We start from the raw sequence: 23,322 nt of genomic DNA on the forward strand, positions 1-23,322 counted from the left end.
GCTGGCTGAATTGGAACAAAGAAGAATGCACTTTAGCCTGATGCCTTCCGCTCCGCCCAGCTAAGATTCCTCAGCTTGCAGAGCTCTTTATTACTAAGTCTCTGAAAACACTTAAAAGCTAAGAAGATTGGGTGCTGAAAATCTGCAACTGCTTAGAGGAATCCCAGAGATCACTTGACGATGTTCTGCTGCCCTCGTCAAATTATCATCTAATTTGTTATCCTGATCTGTGGTATTCAGTTTCCCTCTTTGGGATACAAAGCTCTTAGGAAACCGACACTTTCTCTTAATTAGTGCATTTCTTCTAGATAGTCTCAAGCATCCAATTAGTTCATGCTTTTACTGGTGAAATTGCTTACAGCTTGAGGGAGAGCAGGCAAATATGATTGGTAACTACTTTTAAATCACTGCTGAAAAAGTATGGTTTAAACATAATCATTTCCCCCAAAGTGACTAGTTATCTCTATGAGTGTGGCACATAATTCATAATTCTCCTGGATGTATGTGCACTCATGGATAATGTGCTAAGAATATGGCATTGTGTTTTTCACTCTGGAATAAGTCCTCAGTCCCCACCTTGTCCTGTCCTGTCCCCCATTGCATGTCCCACAAGCTAGGGCCCTATTGTTCATTACTAACCGCATGTGACCGTCCTGAGCTGGGTGTCCTACCTCTCATGTACCACCTTTCAACGTGCTCTGCACACACCTGCCTGGTTTATCTTCCTGAACAACTTCCAACCTCTCATCGCTCTGTTCAAGAATATCTGGCAGCTCCCTATTATGTTTGCCAGTGTGTTATAGTGAGTTAACACTCGGAATATACACCCAGCACTTTGCTACATTCATACATCACACAAAATCCTGTTCACTTCATGAGGTAGTAGTCTTTTACAGATAAGGAGACAAGCCCAAGAGACCAGAGTACTCTTTTTTTTTGAACACCACGTGAGCTTTATTTGCACAATCTGTGTAAGATTTCTGACTATCCCAATGAGGGAAGAAGGGGCCTTCTCACACCTGTTATTAAACTGCAAATTAATTGCTGATCAAACTTACCGTTGACAATTTTTAGCCCGCTTTAATTACTGTGATCATCAAGGGGGAAAAACCTTTTCGTTAAGACACTCAGCTGCAAAGGGCAGGCAGCGTGGGACTCGCCCTCAGTGATCCTGCACCGCCCTGGAAAATGCGCCTTCGGGCTCTTTCCCGCCCCCCAGGGCGGCCGCAAATCCTGCCTGTCGCCTCCTTTTGGCCAAAGCCGCCACAGATGTAAAAGTCTTCGCTCCATAGACGGCTCCGTCCGCAAGTACTGTTGCGCTCCGCCTGGCGCTTAACTAAACGGACAGTGAACGCTGGGTCCTGGGAGGCAGCTGTCATGGGACTCATCCAGAGTGTCCCCGCGTCCCTCTTCAGTCTCCCTGCTTTGGGGCATTCCACAAACGCTCTGGTCACAGCTCTGAGCGCCGGTCTGAAGCACCGAACCTTCCTTGGCCGGAAGTGCCGCGCGCCCTGCAGCCCCTGGACCCGCGCGTGGCGGCCAGTGAGGCGGCTCCGCAGCCAGAATTACCCCCCACCCCAGCCCACCCCCACCCCCAGCCCAGCCCAGCCCAGCCCCCGCCATCAGCCGCCCTTTGCCTACGGAGCGCTTCCTCATCCCTTGCGAGCTGCACGCTGCGGGGCTGCCCAATGCACTAGCAAGAGCAGCCGTCCTGTATTGTGCCGCCGGCTCGGTCACTTCTAGGCCATGGGCCAGGGCACTGAACCGCTCTCAGTTCAGCTTTCTTATCTGCAAAATGGACTCTAGCAACTTTGCGCAGTTGTAAAGATTGAATCAAGTAAAAGATAGCAATGGTACAGAATTCCTCAGAATGTTCTCAAGAAATAATGGGGGGTGGGGAGAGGGAGTTCTCCAGACGACCGCAAGTCCCTGGGGAGCCAGCGCAGCGTCTGTTCCTCAATACCGTGTGCATGAACTTTATGCAGAAACTGTCACGCAACTCTTCTAAATTCAGTTACATCTGACTCAGAGCCCCATCCTCCGGGGCTTATCAAAAAAAACAAGAAGAAAAAAAATAACAATAATCTTGGTCATAATTGAATCTCCTTCCCTTTGCCTCTGGGTTGTGCAAAGCTTCCAAGAGTCTCAATGTCCAGAAGGTGCGGAGCAGGCACTCTGATCCACACTGAACCCCACTGATTTGTGTTCACTATCTGAGCCCACAGAGTCCTCCTTGAAGCCACCAGCCGCTTTGCCTCCATGTCACCTTTGGGCACACAGATCTTTGCCAAAGAGCCCCTGGGCCTGGGGCTCAGCCTCCCTGGCGCACCCCAAACCATAGCCATTCCCCTGAGCTGGGGTCACTGTGAGGGAAGGGGACACTGGCAGAGGGCGAGGCCCAGCTGATACCAGGGACCACCCCCCCACCTCCCAGTCTGCCAGCGTGCTCCCAAGGTTCCCTCGCTCTTCCCACCTTCCTCTTGCCCCTCCCACCCCCCCACCCCCACCCCATGAGATGCCACTCTCCCAGACACAGACTGTTGAGGTCTCCTCTGTGGACTGGTGAGGTGAAAGAATGAGAGGCTAACTCCCTCAGGAGCTCCTCCCCCGCGGTGGTAACCTCAATACCTGGCACAAGGTAGGCATTAAGTGCTTGTTGAGTAAATGGAGGAAGGAATTAAAACAAAAAACGCCACAGTTTTAACCCTAATTTGCTGTGTCTGGAAGCTCAGGACCCACACCCCAGCGCTCAGGGGTAGTCCTGCCCGTGTCTTCTTGTCTCCACACGGCTCAGAGGGAGGGCCTCCCAGAGCACCCTGTGAGCTGCCCACTCCTTAGGATTGGGCAGTACAGAATCTGAGTCCTTCCAGGCCCCTCCCTCAGGGGACATTTAGCAGTGTCTGGAGACATCTTTGCTTGTCACAACTGTGGCCGTTTGTGGGTAGAGGCCAGAGATGCTGCCAAATATCCTACAGCGCACAGGACAGCCACCCCCACCTGTGGCAAAGAATCATCCAGCCCCAAGTGCCAGGAGCGCCAATGTTGAGAAACCCTGGCTCAAACTGAATTCATGTTAAAGTTGACAGTATCCCTCCAGGGATGAAGATTACTCAAAGAGGTTCCCTAACCACCGATTCCTCCTCACTGCCCTTGACTGGCTCCAACTGCTTGTAGGACAGAGCGGGCCCTGTGATCTTCACTGCCCCTTGTTCTACCTTTCCCTCCTTCACCCCATTCCTTCCTCAGCCCCACAGCATACACACTGTCACCATCCCGAGTGACTTGATGTGCCAAGGGCTTTGTAAAGTTCCTCCTTTGGAATGGCTTCCTTTCCAAGCCTGCCTGTGAAGCACGTCCTCCTTGTTTGAAAACCCTACCTGTGGGAAGTAACTGCTTAATGGGTACGGGGTTTCTTTTTGGGGTGATGCACTGTTTCAGAACTACATAGAGGTAGTGGGAGCACAATGATGTGAATACACTAAATGCCATTGAACTGTACACTTTAAAATGATCTGCGTTGGGGCGCCTGGGTGGCTCAGTTGGTTAATCATCTGCCTTCGGCTCAGGTCATGATCCCAGGGTCCCGGGATTGAGTCCCACATCAGGCTCCTTGCTGAGCAAGGAGCCTGCTTCTCCCTCTGCCCCACCCCCGGCTCGTGCTCGCTCTCTCTCTCTCATAAATAAATAAATAAATAAATATTTTAAAAAGTGAACCATTTGATCACCATAATCAAGATAGTACACATATCTATCATCCTCCAAAGTCTCCTTGTGCCCCTTTGTAAATCCCTCCCTCTAACCCTTCTTCACCCTCTCATCCTCAAGCAACCGATGCTCTGCTCTCTGTCTCTATAGATTAGGTGACATCTTCTAAAGGTTTATATCAATGGTGTCATACAATATGTACTCTTTTGGAGTGGGTCTGGCTTCTTTCATCTAGCATAATTATTTTGAGATGTATCCATGTTGTGTGTACCAATAGATCATTTCTTTTCTTCTTGCTGAATAGTATTCCATTGTATGAATGCTCATCAACTTCTCTGTTGTTGGACATTTGGGTTGTTCCCCGTTTGGGACCATTACAAATAAACCTGCTGTGAACATTCACACACCTGTCTATGTATGGGCATGTATTTCCCTTTCTCTTAGGTAAATACCTAGGAGTGGAATGACTGGATCCATTGGCCAGTGTGTATTTAACTTTTTAAGAAATTGCCAGGTTGGGGCGCCTGGGTGGCTCGGTAGTTAAGCGTCTGCCTTCGGCTCAGGTCATGGTCCCAGGGTCCTGGGATCGAGCCCCGCATCGGGCTCCCTGCTCAGCCGGAAGCCTGCTTCTCCCACTCCCACTCCCCCTGCTTGTGTTCCCTCTCTCGCTGTGTCTCTCTCTCTGTCAAATAAATAAATAAATAAAATCTTTAAAAAAAAAAGAAATTGCCAAATTGTTTTCCAAAATGTACAATTTTATTTTTTTTTAAGATTTTATTTATTTATTTGTCAGAGAGAGAGGGAGTACAAGCAGGGGGACGGAGCAGAGGGAGAAGCAGGCTCCCCACTGAGCAGGTAGCCCGATGTGGGGCTCCATCCCTGAGCCAAAGGCAGACGCTTAATCGACTGAGCCACCCAGGTGCCTCCAAAGTGTACCATTTTATAATCTAGTCTATGAGAGTTCCAGTTCATTCACATCCGCACTGACATTTGGTATAAGTCTGTTAAGTTTTAGCCATTCTCATGGGTGTGTAGTAATGTCTCGTGGTTTTAGTCTACATTTCCTTAATAACTAATGATGTCGAGCTCTTTCATGTGTTTATTTGTCACCTATATATCTTTTTTGGTGAAATGTCTGTCTAAATCTTTTGCTCACTTTTATGGGTTATTTTGTGTGTGGAATATCGGGAAAGGTATTGGAGACGGTAGGAGCTGCCGCCTCTGGGAAACAGAACGAGCAAACTGGAGGCCACAGTTGAGAAGGACTCTTCATTTCTCACCCTGCATATGCTGCATCTTATAATTGTTTATATTTTTTAAAAGGGAAATAGGCTGCTTAGAAAAATGTCACTATTGAAACCACGTTTTATAACGGATGGATGGAGACTGTTCTGTTTAGCCAAGAGCAGTTCAGAAACTCCACACTGATAGGAAATCGGAGCGCTGAAGCCTTAATGGAACCCTGAGCTTTTTACATCGCATCATATTTAATCATTCATGGTGGTACACCAGTAGCGATGCTGCTGTCTGGGCCAGGACTCCTCTAAGACCCCATCAAGCAGGGCTTGGTATTCATGCTTTTGGGGTTTTTTTTTTAATTATAAAGATTTTATTTATTTATTTGTCAGAGAAAGAGCACAAGCTGGGGAGAGAGGTGAAGGGGGAGGGAGAAGCAGACTCCCAGCTGAGCAGGGAGCGTGACGTGGGACTCAATCCCAGGACCCTGGGACCGTGACCCCAGCCGAAGGCAGACGCTTAACAGACTGAGCCACCCAGCGCCCTGCTTTGTATTTACGTTTGAGTGAATATTGTTCCAGCTTGTTAATTTCCTCCCTCTTCCCTGCTGAAGCTGGCCTATGGAAAGAAAACCCAAGACTGGCTCTCTCCCCTCTTATCTGTGATAGAAGATTTGGTAAAGTCTCCTTCCCATAGCCTGCTTTCCACTTCCAGCCCTGCTTCCCACCTGGGACATGACTTGGATTTGTAGGTGTTCTGATCCAGGAGAGGAGATTTCCTCGTCCAAGTTCATGTCCTTTTAAGAAAGCAATGGTGAATTAATAAGAAATGCTTTATCTTCTAAGACCTCTTTGTGACTCTATTCTGGTCCTGCTCTTTGATCCAACCCACTAATCAGTTCATAAAAATTTCACATAAACTAAAATTCATCTCCTAGGCTGGGCTGGGCTCTATCAGATTAATATTTAACTCCAAGGAAGCATGGACATTTGCCTTAAAGAAGTTCTTTATTGTAGGGAAGGATCTACATTGTTGTCATTATTTGAATGTCATTGACATTTTATTTCAGCCTACAACTCCCTGTATTCCTCTGTTGAAAATGGGAAATTCTTATGGAATTTGAATTGTCACTGGTTCAGCATCTAAGGGTTTTTGTATTAGTTTTTTCCTGACAAAAGAAATGTGCGTTTATTATGGAAATAAGGATCATTAGAAAAATTCAAAGAAAATAAAAATTCCCTGTTTAATCAACATTCTATGATAATGACTAACACTTGAAATGGTTTTCATTTTTGAAAATATCTGAACACTTATGTGCATATTTTTTTAAATTTGGGATCATGAGGTACATATTGTCAGATTTTTTTCACGGACTAGAGCATACACAGCTTCTATATAATTACATTTGCATATGCAACATATTTTCAGTGGCCACACTGAATTTCATTATGCAGACACCCAACTCCTGATTGTTTAATTATACAAATACAACCAACACCCTATTTTTTAAATTTTTTATTTTATTTATTTATTTTTGAGAGAGAGAGCACAAATGGGAGAGAGGGGCAGAGAGAGAGGAAGAGAGAATTCCAAACAGACTCCACACCCAGCGCGGAGCCCAACACGGGGCTTGATCTCATGACCCTGAGATCATGACCTGAGCTGAAATCAAGAGTCAGACACTCAACTGACTGAGCCACCTAGCGACCCCACCAACACTCTGTTTTTTAACTCTAACATGGTTTCCAGTTTTTACCCCATTATAGATAACTGAGCACACTTGATTTTTCTTTTTAAAAATCTTGAAAGAAGGAAACATTCTGCCAATTCTCAAGACATCTGTAGCTTCTTGGCTTCTTTCTCTGTGTGTGTGTGTGTGTGTGTGTGTTTTTAGTATATGTGCTGCCGAAGCGAGCACTGTGTGTGTGTGTTTTTAATTGGACCTAGTTGAGCTCTCCAATTTGCCATGAAGAATGTCTAGGCTATTTCTTGTGGATATAAACAAAAGGGATCCCAAGGAGGATGACACCAGATTAGAGAGAGTAGCACTTGCCCATTTAGAGTTGGCCAAGAATAGTTTTCATGGAAGAAGGGCTGCAGAGGACTAAATGACCTCCCCCAGAAGGTTCCATTTAAACTCTAAGTCTTGGGGAGCTTAGGTGGCTCAGTCAGTTGAGCATCCAACTCTTGATTTGGGCTCAGGTCATGACCTCAGGGTGGTGGGATCAAGCCCTGCTTTGGACAAGGAGCTCAGCAAGGAGTTTGTTGGAGATTCTTTCTCTCCCTCTCTCTCTGCCCCTCCCCCCACTCGCTCGCTTGCTCTCAAATGAATAAGTAAATCTTTTAAAAATAAATAAAATAGGGGCACCTGGGTGGCTCAGTCAGTTAAGCATCTGCCTTCGGCTCAGGTCATGATCCCAGGGTGCTGGGATCGAGCCCCGCATCAGGCTCCCTGCTCAGCGGGGAGCCTTCCTCTCCCAATCTCTCCCTCCATCTGCCCCTCCCCACCGCTCGCTCTCTCTTGGACAAATAAACAAAATCTTTAAAAATAATAATAAAATAAATAAAAATAAAAACAAATAAATAAAACTCTAAGTCTCATGGTCACTGCCTGTTCTTTGGAACACTCCCCCTCCTATTTGTTGGTTCGTTACTATGACCGTGCTCCAATCCTTGTTGCATACTGGAATCACTTGGGAAAGAGGGGTTTTAAATATACATATTTGCCAGATCTACCCCAATTGGACTTGGGGTGGAGCCCAGACATTGGAATTTTGTTTTCATCTCTCTAGATGATTCCAACTTGCAGCCAGGACTGAGAGCCTCTGCTTTTATGGCGTTTTACTCCTCCAGTGGGGCTGGAGGTGCTGCCCTTGGTGCTGAATCTCTTTAGGCCACAGGCTACTCTCAGGGAGTCGCCACCTCCCACTTTGCTCTGCCAAAGTCATAAGCAGCTGTTTCAGAAATGCTGATGCACAGAGGTAACAGTATCCCAGCTCACTCCTAGTGATTAGGGTGGAAAGATCAGCATTTCACTGCAGCTGCATCCACCTCCCTAGACAGCCAATTAGCCACAGAAACAGCAGACACTGCCTAAAGGAGCTCTTTCAGGGCTGAGCTTCTAATGCCGAGCACATTAGGTAGCTAAACAATACTATATTCACATCAGGCAAGACCATCTTGCTTTGGGTTGTAGTATTTGCTTCCTGGAGAAAGGGGGCCTCACCTTAGAGGTGGAACTTGGTAGCACCTGGATAGATGGGGAAGAGGGAGGGGCGTGCCTTGCATTGTGGGGACATGGCCGGCTGTGGAGGAGGGAACGTTAGACCCAGAGTTGGAAGACGTGGGTTTGAATCTCCTCTCTACTTTTGTCTAGCAGCAGGACCTTGCAATGAATCCAGCTAATGGTCAATTCCTTCTCTACAAAACAACGATAAAGATGGGCGCCATAATTGTGCGCTAATTATGTTGTCAGAGTTATGGGAGGTAACGTTCATAAGCATATCAACAAATCCAGGGGTGCAGGGCTGACCTGACAGAAGAGAGATTTTCGAGTTTGTACTAATGGTCAGAAACCAGGCCTCTTATGCTTCTTCAGTCCCCGCTCGTGCTGATGTGGGGGAGGAGAGAATACGCAGGGGGTGGCGGCAGCGATCTTCAACAATAGTAAGAGCAGCTAAGGGGGAGAAATGTGAGATCTATTCTGTGTGGTGGCAGGGGACAGACAGCTGGAGGCCAGCAATCAGTAGTTTAACAAGCCCTCCAGGTGAGTCTAACACACACAAATAGCTGAGAACCATTGCCCTGGAGCATTTCTTTGTATGGATATCCACATTCTGTTTAACCATCCTACTGTAGATGGATAATTGTTAGTTTGGAACTATTACAAAATGGGCTGGTCTGAACATCGTTGAACATAGGTTTTGGGACACATATGTACACTTTTCTGCTGGTTATATATACCTAGGAATAAGGTTGTTGGATTATAAGTTTATAAGTATATTTAGAATACTTAGCCTTAGGATATACTGTCACAGTTTTCCAAAGTGATCATACCGGGTTTCCATCCCCACCAACGATGTATGAATATTCCAGTTTCCACATCCTCACCAACACTTGGCTTTGTCAGTCTGAATTTGCATATGATCCAGCAACTCCATTTCTTGGTATATGTCCCCAAAGAATTGAAATCAGGGTCTCTAAGAGTTATGTATACATTGATGTTCATAGCATTATTCACAAGAAGCAAAAGGTGGAAGAAACCCAAGTATCTATTGATGGATGAATGGATCAACAAAATGCATTATGTATGTCCAGTGGAATATTATTTAGCCCTAAAAAGGAAGCAAATCCTAACACATTCCACAACATGGATGAACCTTGAGAACATTAGGCTGAGAGAAGCCAGTGACAAAAAGACAAATACTGTATGATTCCACATATTATATGAGGCACCTAGAGCAGTCAAATTCTTAGAGACAGAAAATAGAATAGAAAATAAGTGGTTGCCAGGGGACTCGGGGAGGCGGAGGCGGCAACGTGGAGTTAGTGTTTAATGGGTGCAGAGTTTTAGTTTTGCAAGATGAAAGGAGTGCTGGAGATGGGGGGTGGTGGTGGTTGCCAAGAGGTGAATGTATTTAACACTACTTACTGAACCGTACACGTAAAAATGAGTAAGATGGGTGCTTGCTTTGGCAGCGCGTAGACTAAAATTGGAATAAGGGAAGATTGGCATGTCGCTGGTGCAAGGATGACATGAAAATTCATGAAGCGTTTCATTTTTTCAAATGAGTAAGATGGTAAATTTGATGTTACATGTATTTTACCACAATTTAAAATGAAGAATAAACACTGTGGGCTTAAAACTGAAGAGAGATTCTCTGCTGTCAGGGTCAAAGCCAAAGATGTCATTTTCATTCTGCAGTGCTCCTGGCTGTGTGTAATCACAGTAACTTGGACTTATAAACCTTTGTGTTCTCATCTGTAAAATGGGAAAACGAATTCCCCTTTAAAAGAGGTTGTCATGGGGATCAAATGAGTATATAGGAAAGTAAGTGATACATAGTAGATGTTCAGTAAATGTTAGTTGAATGTGATTTGTTCATCTAAAATAGAGCTTCTGGGAGTGGAATTGAGGATCTTATGATTTGGTAATTGGCATTAAGAAGGAGACTGAAGTTGTTTTTTTTAAGATTTTATTTATTTATTTGTCAGAGAGAGAGCACAAGCAGGGGGAGTGGCAGGCAGAAGGAGAAGCAGGTTCCCCGCTGAGCAAGGAGCCCGATGCCAGGACCCCGGGATCATGACCCGAGCCGAAGGCAGATGCTTAACCCACTGAGCCACCCAGGCATCCCCAGGAGACTGAAGTTTTTAGTGAAAATGAAAATCTGCAGTTTGCTATTTAACTCATCTGTGTGCTCTACTAACCATCTGTAAAGGGGGTGACTTCTTCATGTCTCTTCTCTCCAAACACATGCCCATGTCCCCAGATGGAGGGTTTTCTTAATTTCTGCCTCACTGAATTCCTTCTTTGAGACAGGAGAAAGCTCAAGGGAGGTGGTTTTCCTTCCCTGCAGGACCAAATATCCTCCTGAGAATGAGCCTCCAGGGCTCAGCTTCCCCCAAACATACGCCCCACCTCCCTGCACCCCTGATCTGCCCTGGAAGATTCCCCTGAGCCAACGGAGGCATCCTGGGGCAGAGGGCTCTCGGGACTGCAGCTGCTGGGGCATGAGTTTTTCAGGGAGGCTCCTCTGGCAGGCAGGACTTTGCCCTTGATGTGGGTGGGCCAGTCAGAGCTGCCACTGGGGCCAGAAGTGGGCTGGAGGAAACTTTTAAGAACAGATTCCCCAGAAACCCCAGAAACATGAGCAGCAATCCAGAGTTGAAAACTCTAAGGCCTCTCATTAAAATGATGCTTTGGCTTGTGAAGTTCTCGTATTCTGGTTTCATAAGAGCTGATGGCTGTAAGTGATCAGAAAGAAGACTGAGAGCCTCGGAGGAGGCAGCTGGGAAAGAGCCTGGATTTGGGGAACAGAAAGACTTATGCTGGATTTTAAACTACAGACTGTCAGGAGCTGTTGTGTTGGATCACACTTGTGAACTGTTGCTGGTGGGAGACAGCAGGTGCAACAGTCATCTCAAAAGCTGCTCTGAGATACTTTTTGGTTTCGAAAGAGCAAAGATCCAGAGAGGTGGGGAAATTTATTTTTAATTAGCAAGTGCAATTGACAGATTTCATTTGAAGTGAACTATTACAATTGGTGAACTTCTACCCTCTCCTGCCTACTACCGTCTCCTGTGGGTGATCACAACTGAGTGAAAGCCTACACATTGCCCTGCATTCATTCATTTGTCGGATATGCAATAAAGCACCTCCTCTGTGCCCAGCCTTTTCCTGGGCCCTGGGCATTAACTGGGTACAAGAGAGACTGAAGACAGATTTTTGGGCTTCTCTGCAACTCAACTTATATACACTGCATACACACAGCCAACCAAACAAAAACCCGGCAGCAAATGCTTTGAAGAAAGGAAGAAAGAAGAAGAAGAAGAAGAAGAAGAAGAAGAAGAAGAAGAAGAAGAAGAAGAAGAAGAAGAAAGAAGAAGAAGAAAGAAGAAGAAGAAGAAGAAGAAGAGGAAGAAAAAGAAGGAGAAAAGAGGTGCCTGGGTGGCTCATTCGGTTGGGCATCTGCCTTCAGCTCAGGTCATGATCCCAGGGTCCTGGGATCGAGCCCCACTTAGGGCTCTCTGCTCATTGGGGAGTCTGCCTCTCCCTCTCCGTCTCCCTCTGTGCTCTCTCTCCTTCTCTCTCTAAAATAAATAAATGAAATCTTTTTAAAAAATTAAAATTGAAATTAAAAAAAAGATTTAAGATTGTGGTGGGGGAGAAATCGACAGTAAACAAGCAAAACAAATAAATCAGTAAGATGAATTCAGAGGATGGTAAGTGCTGTACTGACAATAAGGCTGCTGAATGTGAGAAAGAGTGACTAGAGTATGCAATTTCAGGACATTTCTGTCTTGTTCATTACACTTTTTGCATTTTCCAAGTCTGTCACAATGAAGTTGTATTAATGTTGTAATCAGAATGAAATTAAGGAAGGAAGAAACAACTGCACACTCCCAAGAAGTCACCCGGAGGGAGCACAAGGGAGCCCGTACACACCCAGCTGGGGGGGGCGGTGGTAAGGGGTTTTTCCCTCTTCCCCCACCCACCTTTGAGGCTGTCGTCATTATAATGAAACCCTCTGCACAGGGAGCCCAAGTTGGTCTCCTCGGCGCCTGTTTACCTCCTGCCTGTTTAACCAACACAAGAGCAGCTCCCACGGGCTATGATCAAAACATGAGTTCATCGCTCTTTGTTCCTCTGGGAGGGTGAGCTGGCCCGCCCTGGAACCGCGTGTCTCCGTCTCCGGGGGATGTCCTGAGACCCTAGAGGGAGCCTGGCCTGGGACTTCCCTCAGCTTCCCAAAGCCCCCCACAGATGGATGGGTTTGGGGAGAGCTATGAGGTGGTTTGAGGGGCATAAAGAAACCACAAGGGCCAATCCAGGTTGAATCCCATGACATGGACTTTCCAGCATCCAAGTTGTCCCTTATGTGGACATCTTGCTATGGCCACAGGCCCTCAGAAAGCTTGGCAAATAGAAAAGGGCCTCTGACCTCAGTAGGGGAAGGAGGTACTGGAGGGATCCGCCTGCAGTTGGGGCAACAGGAGGGCAGGGCTCCAGCAAAGGGAAACTGGGGCAGGGGCTGAGAGGAGATTTGAGACAAGAGCCAGACAGAAGCATCCAGTTCTAGGTCGGGGGCCAAGAGCAAGAATTGAATCTGAAGCAAAGGTCGGAAGAAGTAAAGCCTGGAGAGGTCCCTGGAGGCGATGCCCAGGCCAAGGGAGGGAGGTTTTCTGGAGATCAGCCCAGTCAGTCCAAGGAGAGAGAGAGCTTCTCTGGGCTTCCGGCCCCTCGGAAAACAGCCACCGCATCCCACCCGCGTGGTGCTATTTTGTGCATCCTTTCAGTCAGGTGAGGCTGCGTGAGGAGGCCGTTTTGCAGGAAATTGAAGGGGGCTGCTACTTAATCCTGCAGGGTCCGGCTCCAGCGCCAAGGGCCCTTAGCTGAGCCCTTTTACTAGCAGGTAACTTGCTGTGTATCGAAAACAAATTCCTTTCTGGAAGCCTGGAAGAAAAATGCTCAGGTATTCACATTGATTGCCTCAGCTAATGGATTATGGGGAAGACTGTTTCCTCCCTCCTACATTCCTATTTTTAAAAAAATTAAATTATAAATTGTGAGAGTAATATGGAAATAAGTGCTTGTTGTGAGAGTCTGAGGATACAAAGGCTATGGATTAAAAACTGGGAGGCTGCCTCTCTCCCCTCTCTGGGGGTGCCTGCCGATTTCACTTTGGGGTGTATAACTTGTATCGTTTTTATGTTTAAAAAAATGTTAAAGAATGAAGGTTACCGGGGCTGGGGAGCACAAAGTTCTTGTGGAGGAGGGTTGCTGACCACATTCGTGGTGCCTGAGAGGCCTCTGGAATGCTGTCCTTGGGCCATGCACGCTCCTCCTGCTCACTGTGTTCCTGTTGGGGGGGATCCCCAGGAAAACCAGGTGTCCTCTCACCCAGAAACGTCAGCCTCTGACAGGCCACTGTGCACAAGGGTATCCCTGTTAAAATGTCCTTGAGGAACCTAGAATTCAAAGCAAATTAAGACATCCATAGAAGAAAATTCTCCATCCAGGGAAAACAAGCAGAGAAACTTTGGAGACATGGGAGGAAACTGAGACAAGAATGTGGGCTGATCGACGCCCAGCCACCCACCTGTCCATCTCCTGACTTCCGCCACCCACTTTGCCCCTCCAGGCAAATACGATGGGAGGAAGAGGCTTCTGGCTGCCAGTCCTGGTGGCCTGCGGGTGCCGGGAGCCATGCAACCTTGCTGAGCCATGCCCAGCAATGGGAGAAAAGATAAGCAAAGAAATAAATGGTGGCTTATACATATTATACAGCCACTAAAAAGGATGTTCACAAAGAGTCTTTAATAACAGGGAAATGTTCGGCTCTGCGAATCTAAAGTAGGTTTGCAAGAAAATGCTCCTCAAAGAAAGGGCTTGGCAGTGCATTAATTTTAGGAAATACCGCATCTCTAGCCTCTCGGAGATTCATGTTGCAGGTCAGCGTCTTCAAGGCTCTGAGAAGTCTTCCAGTCAAGTGCCTGTTCTTTGCCTTATTTAATTGTGTTTTCCTCATCTACTTGATGATAGAACCCTGTTCTGTAGACCCCTTTCCCAGCCATGGGATCAAGGCGTGTCACCCTGCCTGCCTCATTGTCTCCCTCCTGGATGGTCACTGAGTCTCCAGCAGATGGTTGGCTCCCCATGCCTCTCCAGAGGCCCCAGGAGCTCCTTGAAGCGCAGAGGTTGCATTTCCTTCCTCCCCCTCACTTCTAGTTCCCACCGCATGACCTGGCACATGGGAGTTTGCAGTAACACCTTTTGGAATTAGAGTCCATGTTTATTTCCAGTGTAGATACTGATCATCTGACTTCTCCTTCCTTCTTCTTTAACTGTGTTTACGATGGGTTTTATCATCATAGGATGAGCAATCAATCCACCCCTCCACTGTTACTGATTTACCTATAATTAGGGATTAATCACCTACCAGGCAGGAGCAGGTGCGGTAACTGGCCTTCCTGACATTGCTGTATAATGAACCCAGCACTTTCCCACCTAGTCCTTGGCCCATGCCAAAAAAAGAAAAAAAAAAGCTAGTCTCTGCCACAGAAACTAATATATTGAGTGAGTTTAGAGCAAAGGTGAGCAGACTATGGCCCATGGGGCAATTCTAGTCCACTGCATGTTTTTGTAAATAAAGTTTTATTGGAACCCGGCCATACTCATTCATTTCTATGTAGTATCTATGGCTCCTTTAGGACTACTCTCTGGCCCCTTACAGAAAAAGTTTGCCAATCCCCAACTTGGAGGATTTCTCAATATGTTTTATTTATGATTCACCTTGAGTGATAAGGAAAGGAAAATTATCAAGTCTGACCGTATGTTGCAAATACTGTTTAAAGCAAGAAAGCAAGCAAGAAAGAAGCAACTTGTACTTTTCAGCAATTACTAACTGCCAACTAGCTGCACATATAGTAGTAATAATAATAATAATGCTGGTTTTCGTGTTGCTCATCTTAGCTCTTTGTCTTAGCGCCCTCGGGAAGATGAACGCAGTTGAGCAAAAAGAAGGAAGCATCTGCTTCTGATCTGGCCACTTGAAGGCAGATAGCTCAGTGAGAAGTCAGGCCCCACTAGAAAGACGTTGTAGTTAGGGACAGGCTCCACTTAAGACAGAAGCAAGAAACAGCAAACGTCTTCAAGGATGGAGTCCTGGACGCAGGCAGCCACTCCCAGCCTCCAGTGATGGGTCAGGTCCTCCCCACCTGTCTGCTGTCACCCCTCCCAGGCTGTCCAACAGCATGATGTTCTCTGTGGCACAGACCACGCCCCTCCAGACCTCTGGGTCTTTGCTCAGGCTGTTCCCTAGGTCACCCTTCCTCACCCTCTCTTCTTCCCACGCCAGCACTCAGCTCAGCCCAGAGCTCAGCTCCACAGGGAGCCCTCTGACCCCTCCTCAACGCTGCTGGGGTTCCCTCTGCTTATCCCCATCTTCACACAGCCTGGACTCTGTCTCTGCCTTCTTTATGAGCAGAGACCACACCCGCTCTCCTCCTTTAGGGCCGCTCACATAACTAGGAAAAGCCTTCAGCTCAGTGTATTTGTGGCAGAGTATTACTTGGACATATTAACCACATTTTCCCCTGTTCTTGTATTTCTTCGAATCAGCATTTCCTAAGAAAAATCCAGGAAGAAGCAGGAAGCAAAAGGAGCCAGTTCTTGGCTTGTGAGTTTCAAAAGCCTGGTCTTTTGAAAGCACTAGGGGCTTAAGAAATAGATTTGGAAGAATAAATGTCAGACGAGCCAGAGCAGGGCTCCTACCCCAAGAATCTCTGGTCAGAAGGGAAGTGAGAAAGGCGGGGAGGGGTCCTATTTGCCCATTTCCTGCAGGCTGAGCTCCCATGGTGGTGGTGGTGAGGGTGGTGGTGGTGAGGGGCACACAGCGCAGCTATCAAGTGGGTTTATAAAATGCAAGAACAGAGAGGCTCTGAGCATCTTCCTCTGGTTGAGCAGGTGGAAGGAGAACAGGGCCCCAGAGAAGATGAACACACAGTGGGTGTGGGCAAGCAGCACCTGGGGCAGAGCCATCTGGATCCCACAGAGCAAAGGTGGTGGGAAACCCTGGTCGCTGCCCAGTGTCCATTCTCACTTCCTTCCTTACAGAACCTTGATTTTCCTTGGGGCAGCAGCATAGCCAGTTAGAAGACTGTGTTTCTAGCCTCCCTTGCAGCTAGGGGTGGCCATGTGACACAGCTGTGGTCAAGGAATGTAAAGCAGAAGTCACTAGATGGCACTTGCAGGAAAGCTCCTAAAATGGAGCCCACCCAGCCTTCACCGGCCCTTTTGGCCCTCCCCCTTTCCTGCTTCTCGCTAGCGGGAATAGCCAGAGCCATGGCAGCCGTCCTGTGGCCGCGCAGAAGGTGGGATGCTGGAATGCGTAAGGGCAAAAGCTCCAGGCTGGGATAGTCAAGCAAGAAGACTGCAGGCGCCTGGACGATGACCCCATAGGGCACTGTACCTCCCTGGGCTGCCTACCTCTGGACTTCTTGTTAAATGAGAAAAAAGAACCCTATCTTGTATACACTGGTGTTTGGAGAGCCTTGACCAAAGACATGTCTTAGTGGATTCAGTGAGGAGACAATGGAACCATCCGTGGACATAGGAGAGGGTGGAGGAGCAGAGGAGTGAGATCAGAGACTGAAGAGGGGAGGGTTGACTCGGCAGCCATCTGCAGGGACCAGACTGTTGCCAGCCCAGTTCCCAACACCTCAGCCTGCTGTAATCCCCAGGGAAAGGGGAAAGACATCTGAACGGACCACTAGGACGCATGGGGGCAAAGGAGAAATGACGTTTCTTGCACACCCGAGGTTGGTCTGAGATTAGACGCTGTACATTACCCTTCATAAACATGTGTTCAATAGAAACAGGAACCAGACCTGAGCCCAAGACCCACAGTGTCAGGGATGAGCTGGTGGACTGCAAACCCTGCAGTCCCCCTGCCCTTCCCAGGCAGCTTTGGGGGCCCTGAGACTGTTGTTTGGAAAAGTTTGGTCAGAGAGGGAAAAATCCCTGGAGGAATCTTGAATAATTCTTGTAATGATCCCCCCACACACACACACCTCCTGCCCTCCGCGGCCAACCCCACACCCCTGAGGCTCGGACTGCACGCTGCCCCAAGCAGACTTCTCCATCATCCAGCACTCACCCCTTCCCAGCTGCTGCCCTCGGCCTTTCGCCAAGACCCGGACAGCAATGAAAGAGCCACCATTTATCATAAATGGCATCAACATCAATAAAGGGCTCCTGTTTACGGAGCAAGCACTGCAGGTCGGGATGACGTTAGGACCATCAGGCATAAGGATCCAGCTCATCAGAGCAGTGAAAGGGCTCAGCATGGGAACTCGGGCCCAGTGACGCTAGCGTCCGGGGTGAGCAGCAGGAAGCATGGGCAGGGTGGGTCACCTGGGGCTGCAAGCAGCTCTGTACCAGTTAGGCCGGATTCAGAGCCACCCCAAACCTGCAGGGCCTTTCCTGGGCCCACCCGTGGGCAGGAGAAGAAACTTGAGATTCAGCAGGGCCTCCCAGGAAGCCCATTAAGCAAAGAGGAGTAAACCCTGAGCTGCTCGAGGTGGGAGGAGCCTGGCTGCCTCCAATTTGCAGTCCTCAGTGCTTCCTTCCCCAGATGAATTATTCATGTCCACGGCCAGGCAGCGGATCAATAATGCAGGAGGCAGAAGTCCCGGCAGGGCCCAGCTTCCAGCTGACCGGCTCTGCCCCAGGCTCCAGGGAGGGACCCTCCACAGCCCTCCCGCAGCGGGGCGGTGTGGGCAGGCCTCCATGCCCGGATCTCTGAAATCTGTGGCTGAAACCCAGCTGTCCTCAGGGCTCCAGGCCAGGAGCTGGGCTGCAGATATACCCAGGAAGGGGACCTTTTTTTTACAGTTTCCATACCTCCTCTGCCTGGAGGGGCCCGTGTCCCTCAGCACAAAGGAACCCTGTGTACGGACCCAGCCCTGGGAGTAGGAATTCCTGTCGCAGGATGAGAGTGCAAGAGACATCCCCCATTCTTCCTCTAGGGCCCAGAGTCTGGCGGGTAGAGACCCAGGAGAGCCAGAGAGTTGTTTCTGGTTGCAAGTAGAAGTTTTCATCCAAGCTCTAGCTTGAAGACACCTGTTTGACTTTCTCCGGTCGCTAGCAAGTTCTAGCAGGTTCTAGCAGGTCCACAGTGGGGAGGGCCAAGAGGCTGGGGAAGTTTCGTGCTTCCTTGGGAATGGTGCCTTGGAGCCACGACCACCATGATGACCCTCTGACTCACACACACACACAAACACACACACACACACACCCATGCCCCCTACACACAGGCTGCCTCCTCCACAAAGGGACAGAGCCGCACTGGCAAACACTCTGGGAAGAGGGGTGCAGACCTCTGCTATGGTGAATTGCCAAACTTATGTAGGGTTTCTCTCTTTGTCCTTCTCTTTGTTTCTCAGTCTTGCCTAGATTTTCTCAGTTTGTTACAATAGATCCTTGTAGTAAGAAAGAAAGGAAAATGACTGCTATTTTTGGAAGGGAGACAAAAGACCCACTGGAGAAAGTACACCTGAGGTCAGACTAGCCAGCTCCCCTTCAGGCACCCAGACCAGAGGTTCCCCAACTTAACGTGCATATGAACCACCTGGGGATCTTGTTAAAGGTAGATGGTCTTGTTCAAGGTCAGGGTGTGGCCCGAGTTTCTGCCTTTTTGCCCGCTCCTGCCGAAGCCCAAACGAATGGTCCAGCAACCACACTCTAAGTAGCAAGACTAGAGTCTATCCCAGCGGCTCCCAACATCAAAAGACCATTGGGATGACCACTGGAAAGCTTTTAAAAATCTAGATGCCCCAGCCACACCCCGGGCCATTTGAACCAGATTCTCTAAGCGTGGCAACCAGGCATCAGCATTTCCCGAAGCCGGCAGGTGATTCCGTTGTGTAGCCAGATTGAGAAGCCCGCTCTAGACCAGCTTGGCTCACTCCTTTACTTGAGGAGACAGGTCCAGAAAGAGGCTGGGGACCACAATGACACAGACAGTGAGGGAAAGATTCGGGGCCTGAGCCAGAGAGCTTTCCAGGGTACATGGGGTCCTCTCCTATCTTGTGTCAGGGAGTGGGGAGGAGGCAGGTAAGCCTGGGGATGGAGGACAGCGGGAACTCAAGGGTCAGCTCGGGGTGCCCAGAACCACCCAGACTCCGGGACGCTCTCCAGGCTGGGGCCAGGCTGTGCTCCCCACATGGATCGAGCCCTCATGTTTCACCAAGGAGGGCCATCAGGCCTCCAAGAGCCCTGTGGGTGTGCAGAGCAGATTATCACCCCGTTTACAGATGGGGAGTTGAGGTTCAGAGAGGTCAGACCCCTGGTCCCAGGGTACAGCCATCTGTCACGTGAGGCCTTCTGCATTGCGGAAGCTCTAACTTTTCCCTCACTGATTGTAAGACATGTGTACCCCCTTCCCCTTCAGAGTTTCTAGAATTGGGTTGTGTCTGACGAACGATGCTTTCAGGCCTCTACTCCAGGCACTAAGGGGACACGATTGTGACTGGCAGAGCCCATGCATAGGAGGTGTCCATTCACCTGAGTCTTATTAAATTAGTAGCATTACAATAGTGGCATTTCATCTTCATTTGGATCGCCGGGTGGTGCTTTAAATATCTTCAGAAAGATCAGTTGAGGCCACCTTCCTGCTCTTGGCTCCCCTGACCTCTGTCCCAGGTTCCCCTTCCTGCTGTCCTCATCTACCCAGGGCACCCTCTCTTACCCTGACCCCAGCAACGAGCTCTCTCCTTCTTTCCAGAACTTTCCCTTTAGGTCAAAGGTCCTATGGTCCAGAAAGCCTGTCCTTTTCATCTTGGTGTCCTCAGGGTCCAGTACAAGGCCTGGTGTGTAGTAGGTGCTTAATGCAGAGGCAGCTGGAAGCTGAGTGAGGTAGAAGGCCCGCAGTGACCACCGGGCTGAGTGCAAACAGGCTCAGGAAGCGACCCACCTAGAAATGGCCATAGGCCCTAACTGACCAAGTACAACCAGGTGCAGTTCCTAAGATTACCAAAAAGGAGAAAATTCCACATGTTCCCATGCTCCCTCACTACGCCCTGTAACTGTGGCCCCCTCACCACCACCTCATCCCAGAGTCTCTCCCTCGCTGTCATGCCCGCTACCCCCTCATGGTGTATTCCATAAACTTCCATCTCCTGTGTCCTGCCTTGGGTGAATCCTTTCAGCACCTGCGCCGCCAGCCCCCATCCCCACATTTGGTGGCCCCCCCATCCGATCAGAGCGCCCCACACTTAGTATAAGTTCGTGGAAGGACAGAGGGCAGCCCAGCCCAGGGTCCTTCGGGGGACCTCCCTCCCACTCCCAGGCAAAGGCTGCTTCTCCCTTCTTGGCTCTCCCAATAAGTACCCCCTGAAGCACCTCACACTGCCCTGGGTCTGAGCTGTGTCACTCCCGAGTTCCCGTGTTGAAATCCTCCCCCTTGAGCTGATGGTATTAGGAGGTAGGGCCTTTGGGAGGTGCCTAGGTCAAGAGGGTTCTGGGATTAGTGCCCTTATAAAAGAAACCCCAGAGGGGGAGGGGGAGGAAAAGAGGGGGAGGGGGAGGAAAAGAAGAGGAGGGGGGTCACTCTGCCCACACTCACCTCCCCGCTTGGCCTGGCCTCCTGCAGCCTGGGAGGTGGATCCCCACCCCCGCCCCGCCCTGGCGATTTGCCTTCCTTCCACAAGGCTTTCCTTTCTGCGTAGCAAAGCATGGGGGCAAGAAGCCAACTTCGGGGTCAGCCCCAGAGATAGGGTCGGTTCACCAACATTTATTCAGTACTCCCGTGTGCCAGGCGCGGTGTGACCTGGGACAAATCCCTGAACATCTCTGAGCCTCCATTGACCAGTCTGACCCCGGGGCTCACACCCGTGTGTGTGAAATGCCCAGGATGTGCCAGGCTGTGAGCAGGTATCGGGTTCCCGCTCTCTTCTTTCCGAGCCCTAGGTCTTTGTCCAGATGCAGAAAGGACCCCAGAGGGAAGGTGGGTCTGGCATTCTTCACTGGAGAAACTGAGGCCCGGGGAGGACAAACTTGCCCAGGGGAACACCTCGAGCGTGCCCAGGCTTCCCACTGCCCAGCTCCCGGCCCCAACCCTGGAACCAACAGGCTGAGTGCATCCCCCCGCCCCCCTTTGTTGGGGACCCCTGGACCCCAGCAGCACAAAGACACAGACCCATGGTGCACGTGCACTTTCAGCTTTATTTCTTTCCATGCCAAGCAATACAGAGGAGCCAACTGGAGAGTGTGGTGCTGGGTGGCGGCGGGGTGGGGCGGGGGTGGGGTGGGATGGGGGGAGTAGTTCTCGCTGCTTCCCCTGGACACGGGAGAGGCTGTGTCAGCGCCCCAAGCTGGAGGACCGCTGGGTTCAGGCAGGCAGCGGCGGGACCCATGATGGAGCTGGGAGCAGGGGGTGAGGCCTTGGGGTGCCAGGCTGCCTGTGGGTGGAGGCAGCAGGGGAGTCAGGGGACCCTCCCTCCCAGTCGGATCTCTGCAGGGTTCCTGGTCCTCAGGCTTGTGCTCCTCCTGCCAGGGGGATCAGGCTCCTTCCACAACCCTCAGCGCCTCTGAGCTCCGTCCTTGGTACAACTAGAAGTTTCCCAAGTTGTCCTCACCTACATCGATGGGTGTCCCAGCTGTCCTGTGGCTGTCCGCCAGCAGCTTCCCTCTTTCTCTACTGTTCTGGGCTTTGAGTGTGAACGAGCGTGTGTCGGTGCGGGTGTGAAATGCGGGCGTGACTGCGGGGGCCCGGGGCAGGTTGGGGTGTGTATGCCGGTCACAGTGCGCACAGAGTCCACAGAGCCCCACCCTGGCCATCGTTTTCCCTACAAGACCATGCCTAAACCGGCTGGTTACTTTCCCTCTTCTCCCTGGGGTGCTGAGGCTGGGGCCCCCGGGGCTGCCAGGAGACCACCAGCTCATGAGCCACCAGTTCCGTAGACCTCATGACTCACCTCCTGGCCTGAGCTGCCTTCACAAGTGACGCAAATCCTCTGGGCTCACTCCCTCCCTCCCCCAACAGAGGCATCTCTATTGTGGCCTCAAAGGTCTTGTAAAGCAAAGCCAGCCCCTCCTTTAGGGTCCGGAGCGGTTGGAGTCTGCTCCCCAGGTGGGGGAACTGACGCAGGAACGCAGGCCCCAGAGGGACCCACCCAGGGCCCCTGGGCCCTACACCCCTCTCCTGCCACGAACGCCCTCCTAGAAGGCTCAGAGCTGCACCTGGGACGCCTCCTGGTAGACAGAGCCTCTGTGCTAACAGACTCCCTCCCAGGAGTCTCTGAGGAGCGTCGGGGAGACAGGCAGGGGCCCTGAATGGGTGTCCGGGGAAACAGTCTTTGCCAGCCTGGGGCTAGTCTGGCTGCCGCTGGGAACATGCCCTCCCAGCAAGGGCAGTAACCCTGGCTGCTGGGCAGGGCCTCCCAGAGCGGGAAAGCCTGGAGCTTTCCTGTCTGAGGGTCTGGGAGCTGAAGCCAGCGAGGTAGGTGAGCAAAAGAGAGGCCCCTGTGGGCAGGGCCTGCGCCAGCGGAAGTCTGGGGAGAATCCCAGGGCCAGAAACCAGGCAGGAGGTCAAAGGACCCTGCTCAGTCTTTTCAGGTGTCCCATTAGGTCCTGAGACAGAGGCCACAGTGTCGCCCCCCGCCTCCAGGCATGTGAGTGTATTCCCAAGCCCAGGGCCTCCCACTCCCCCAAAGACTGGCCCCTTCAGCCACGCTCTTCCCTCTGTCTTAGAACTCTCTAGACCAAATCAACAATAAACCTTCAGAAAAACCCTCTGGCCCACCCCCCTGCTTACAGCCTGGGAGCTCATGGAAGTCCTCCCCCCAGAGGTGGTCCCAAAACCCCCTGCAGGGAAAGCTTTTGCAGTATGTGGATGGCCAGGGACACAGGGTAAGTAAGGCACAGAGCATCAGGTGCTGCTAGGCTGGGAGCCGGAGTCCAAGCCCCACCTGAGCCACTCTGCACGGGGCCCCAAGTGTGCAGCCTAGACCATCAGGGAGGCCATGGCTGGAGGCGAGCTCAGGCCCAGGCTGATCCTGGCTGGCTGAGCAGGGCTGGGGTCAGGCCCCAGGCGACAGCACAGGGAGGGGAGGGAGCGAGAGGTAGGCTGGGTCATCCTGGGAAACACGCTGGGACCAGAG

The 23,322-nt window shown here is 50.2% G+C and overlaps 1 protein-coding gene and 1 non-coding gene across 2 annotated transcripts; one reads left to right on the top strand and one right to left on the bottom strand.

The window, feature by feature from the left end:
* Positions 1–1,162: 1,162 nt before the first annotated feature.
* Positions 1,163–22,000, bottom strand: LOC116647713. The gene is given in 5 exon segments (XM_032429257.1): positions 1,163–1,313; positions 1,315–1,564; positions 6,928–6,989; positions 19,911–20,103; positions 21,799–22,000. Coding segments are annotated over 5 exon segments (858 nt in total).
* LOC116647774 lies at positions 9,624–9,726 on the top strand. The gene has a single exon (XR_004302379.1). It is a non-coding gene; the product is annotated as a U6 spliceosomal RNA (small nuclear RNA).
* Positions 22,001–23,322: the final 1,322 nt, after the last annotated feature.

This window comes from Phoca vitulina, unplaced genomic scaffold (assembly GCF_004348235.1).
Source record: "Phoca vitulina isolate PV1807 unplaced genomic scaffold, GSC_HSeal_1.0 scaffold40, whole genome shotgun sequence".
NCBI classification, from domain to species: Eukaryota; Metazoa; Chordata; class Mammalia; order Carnivora; family Phocidae; genus Phoca; species Phoca vitulina.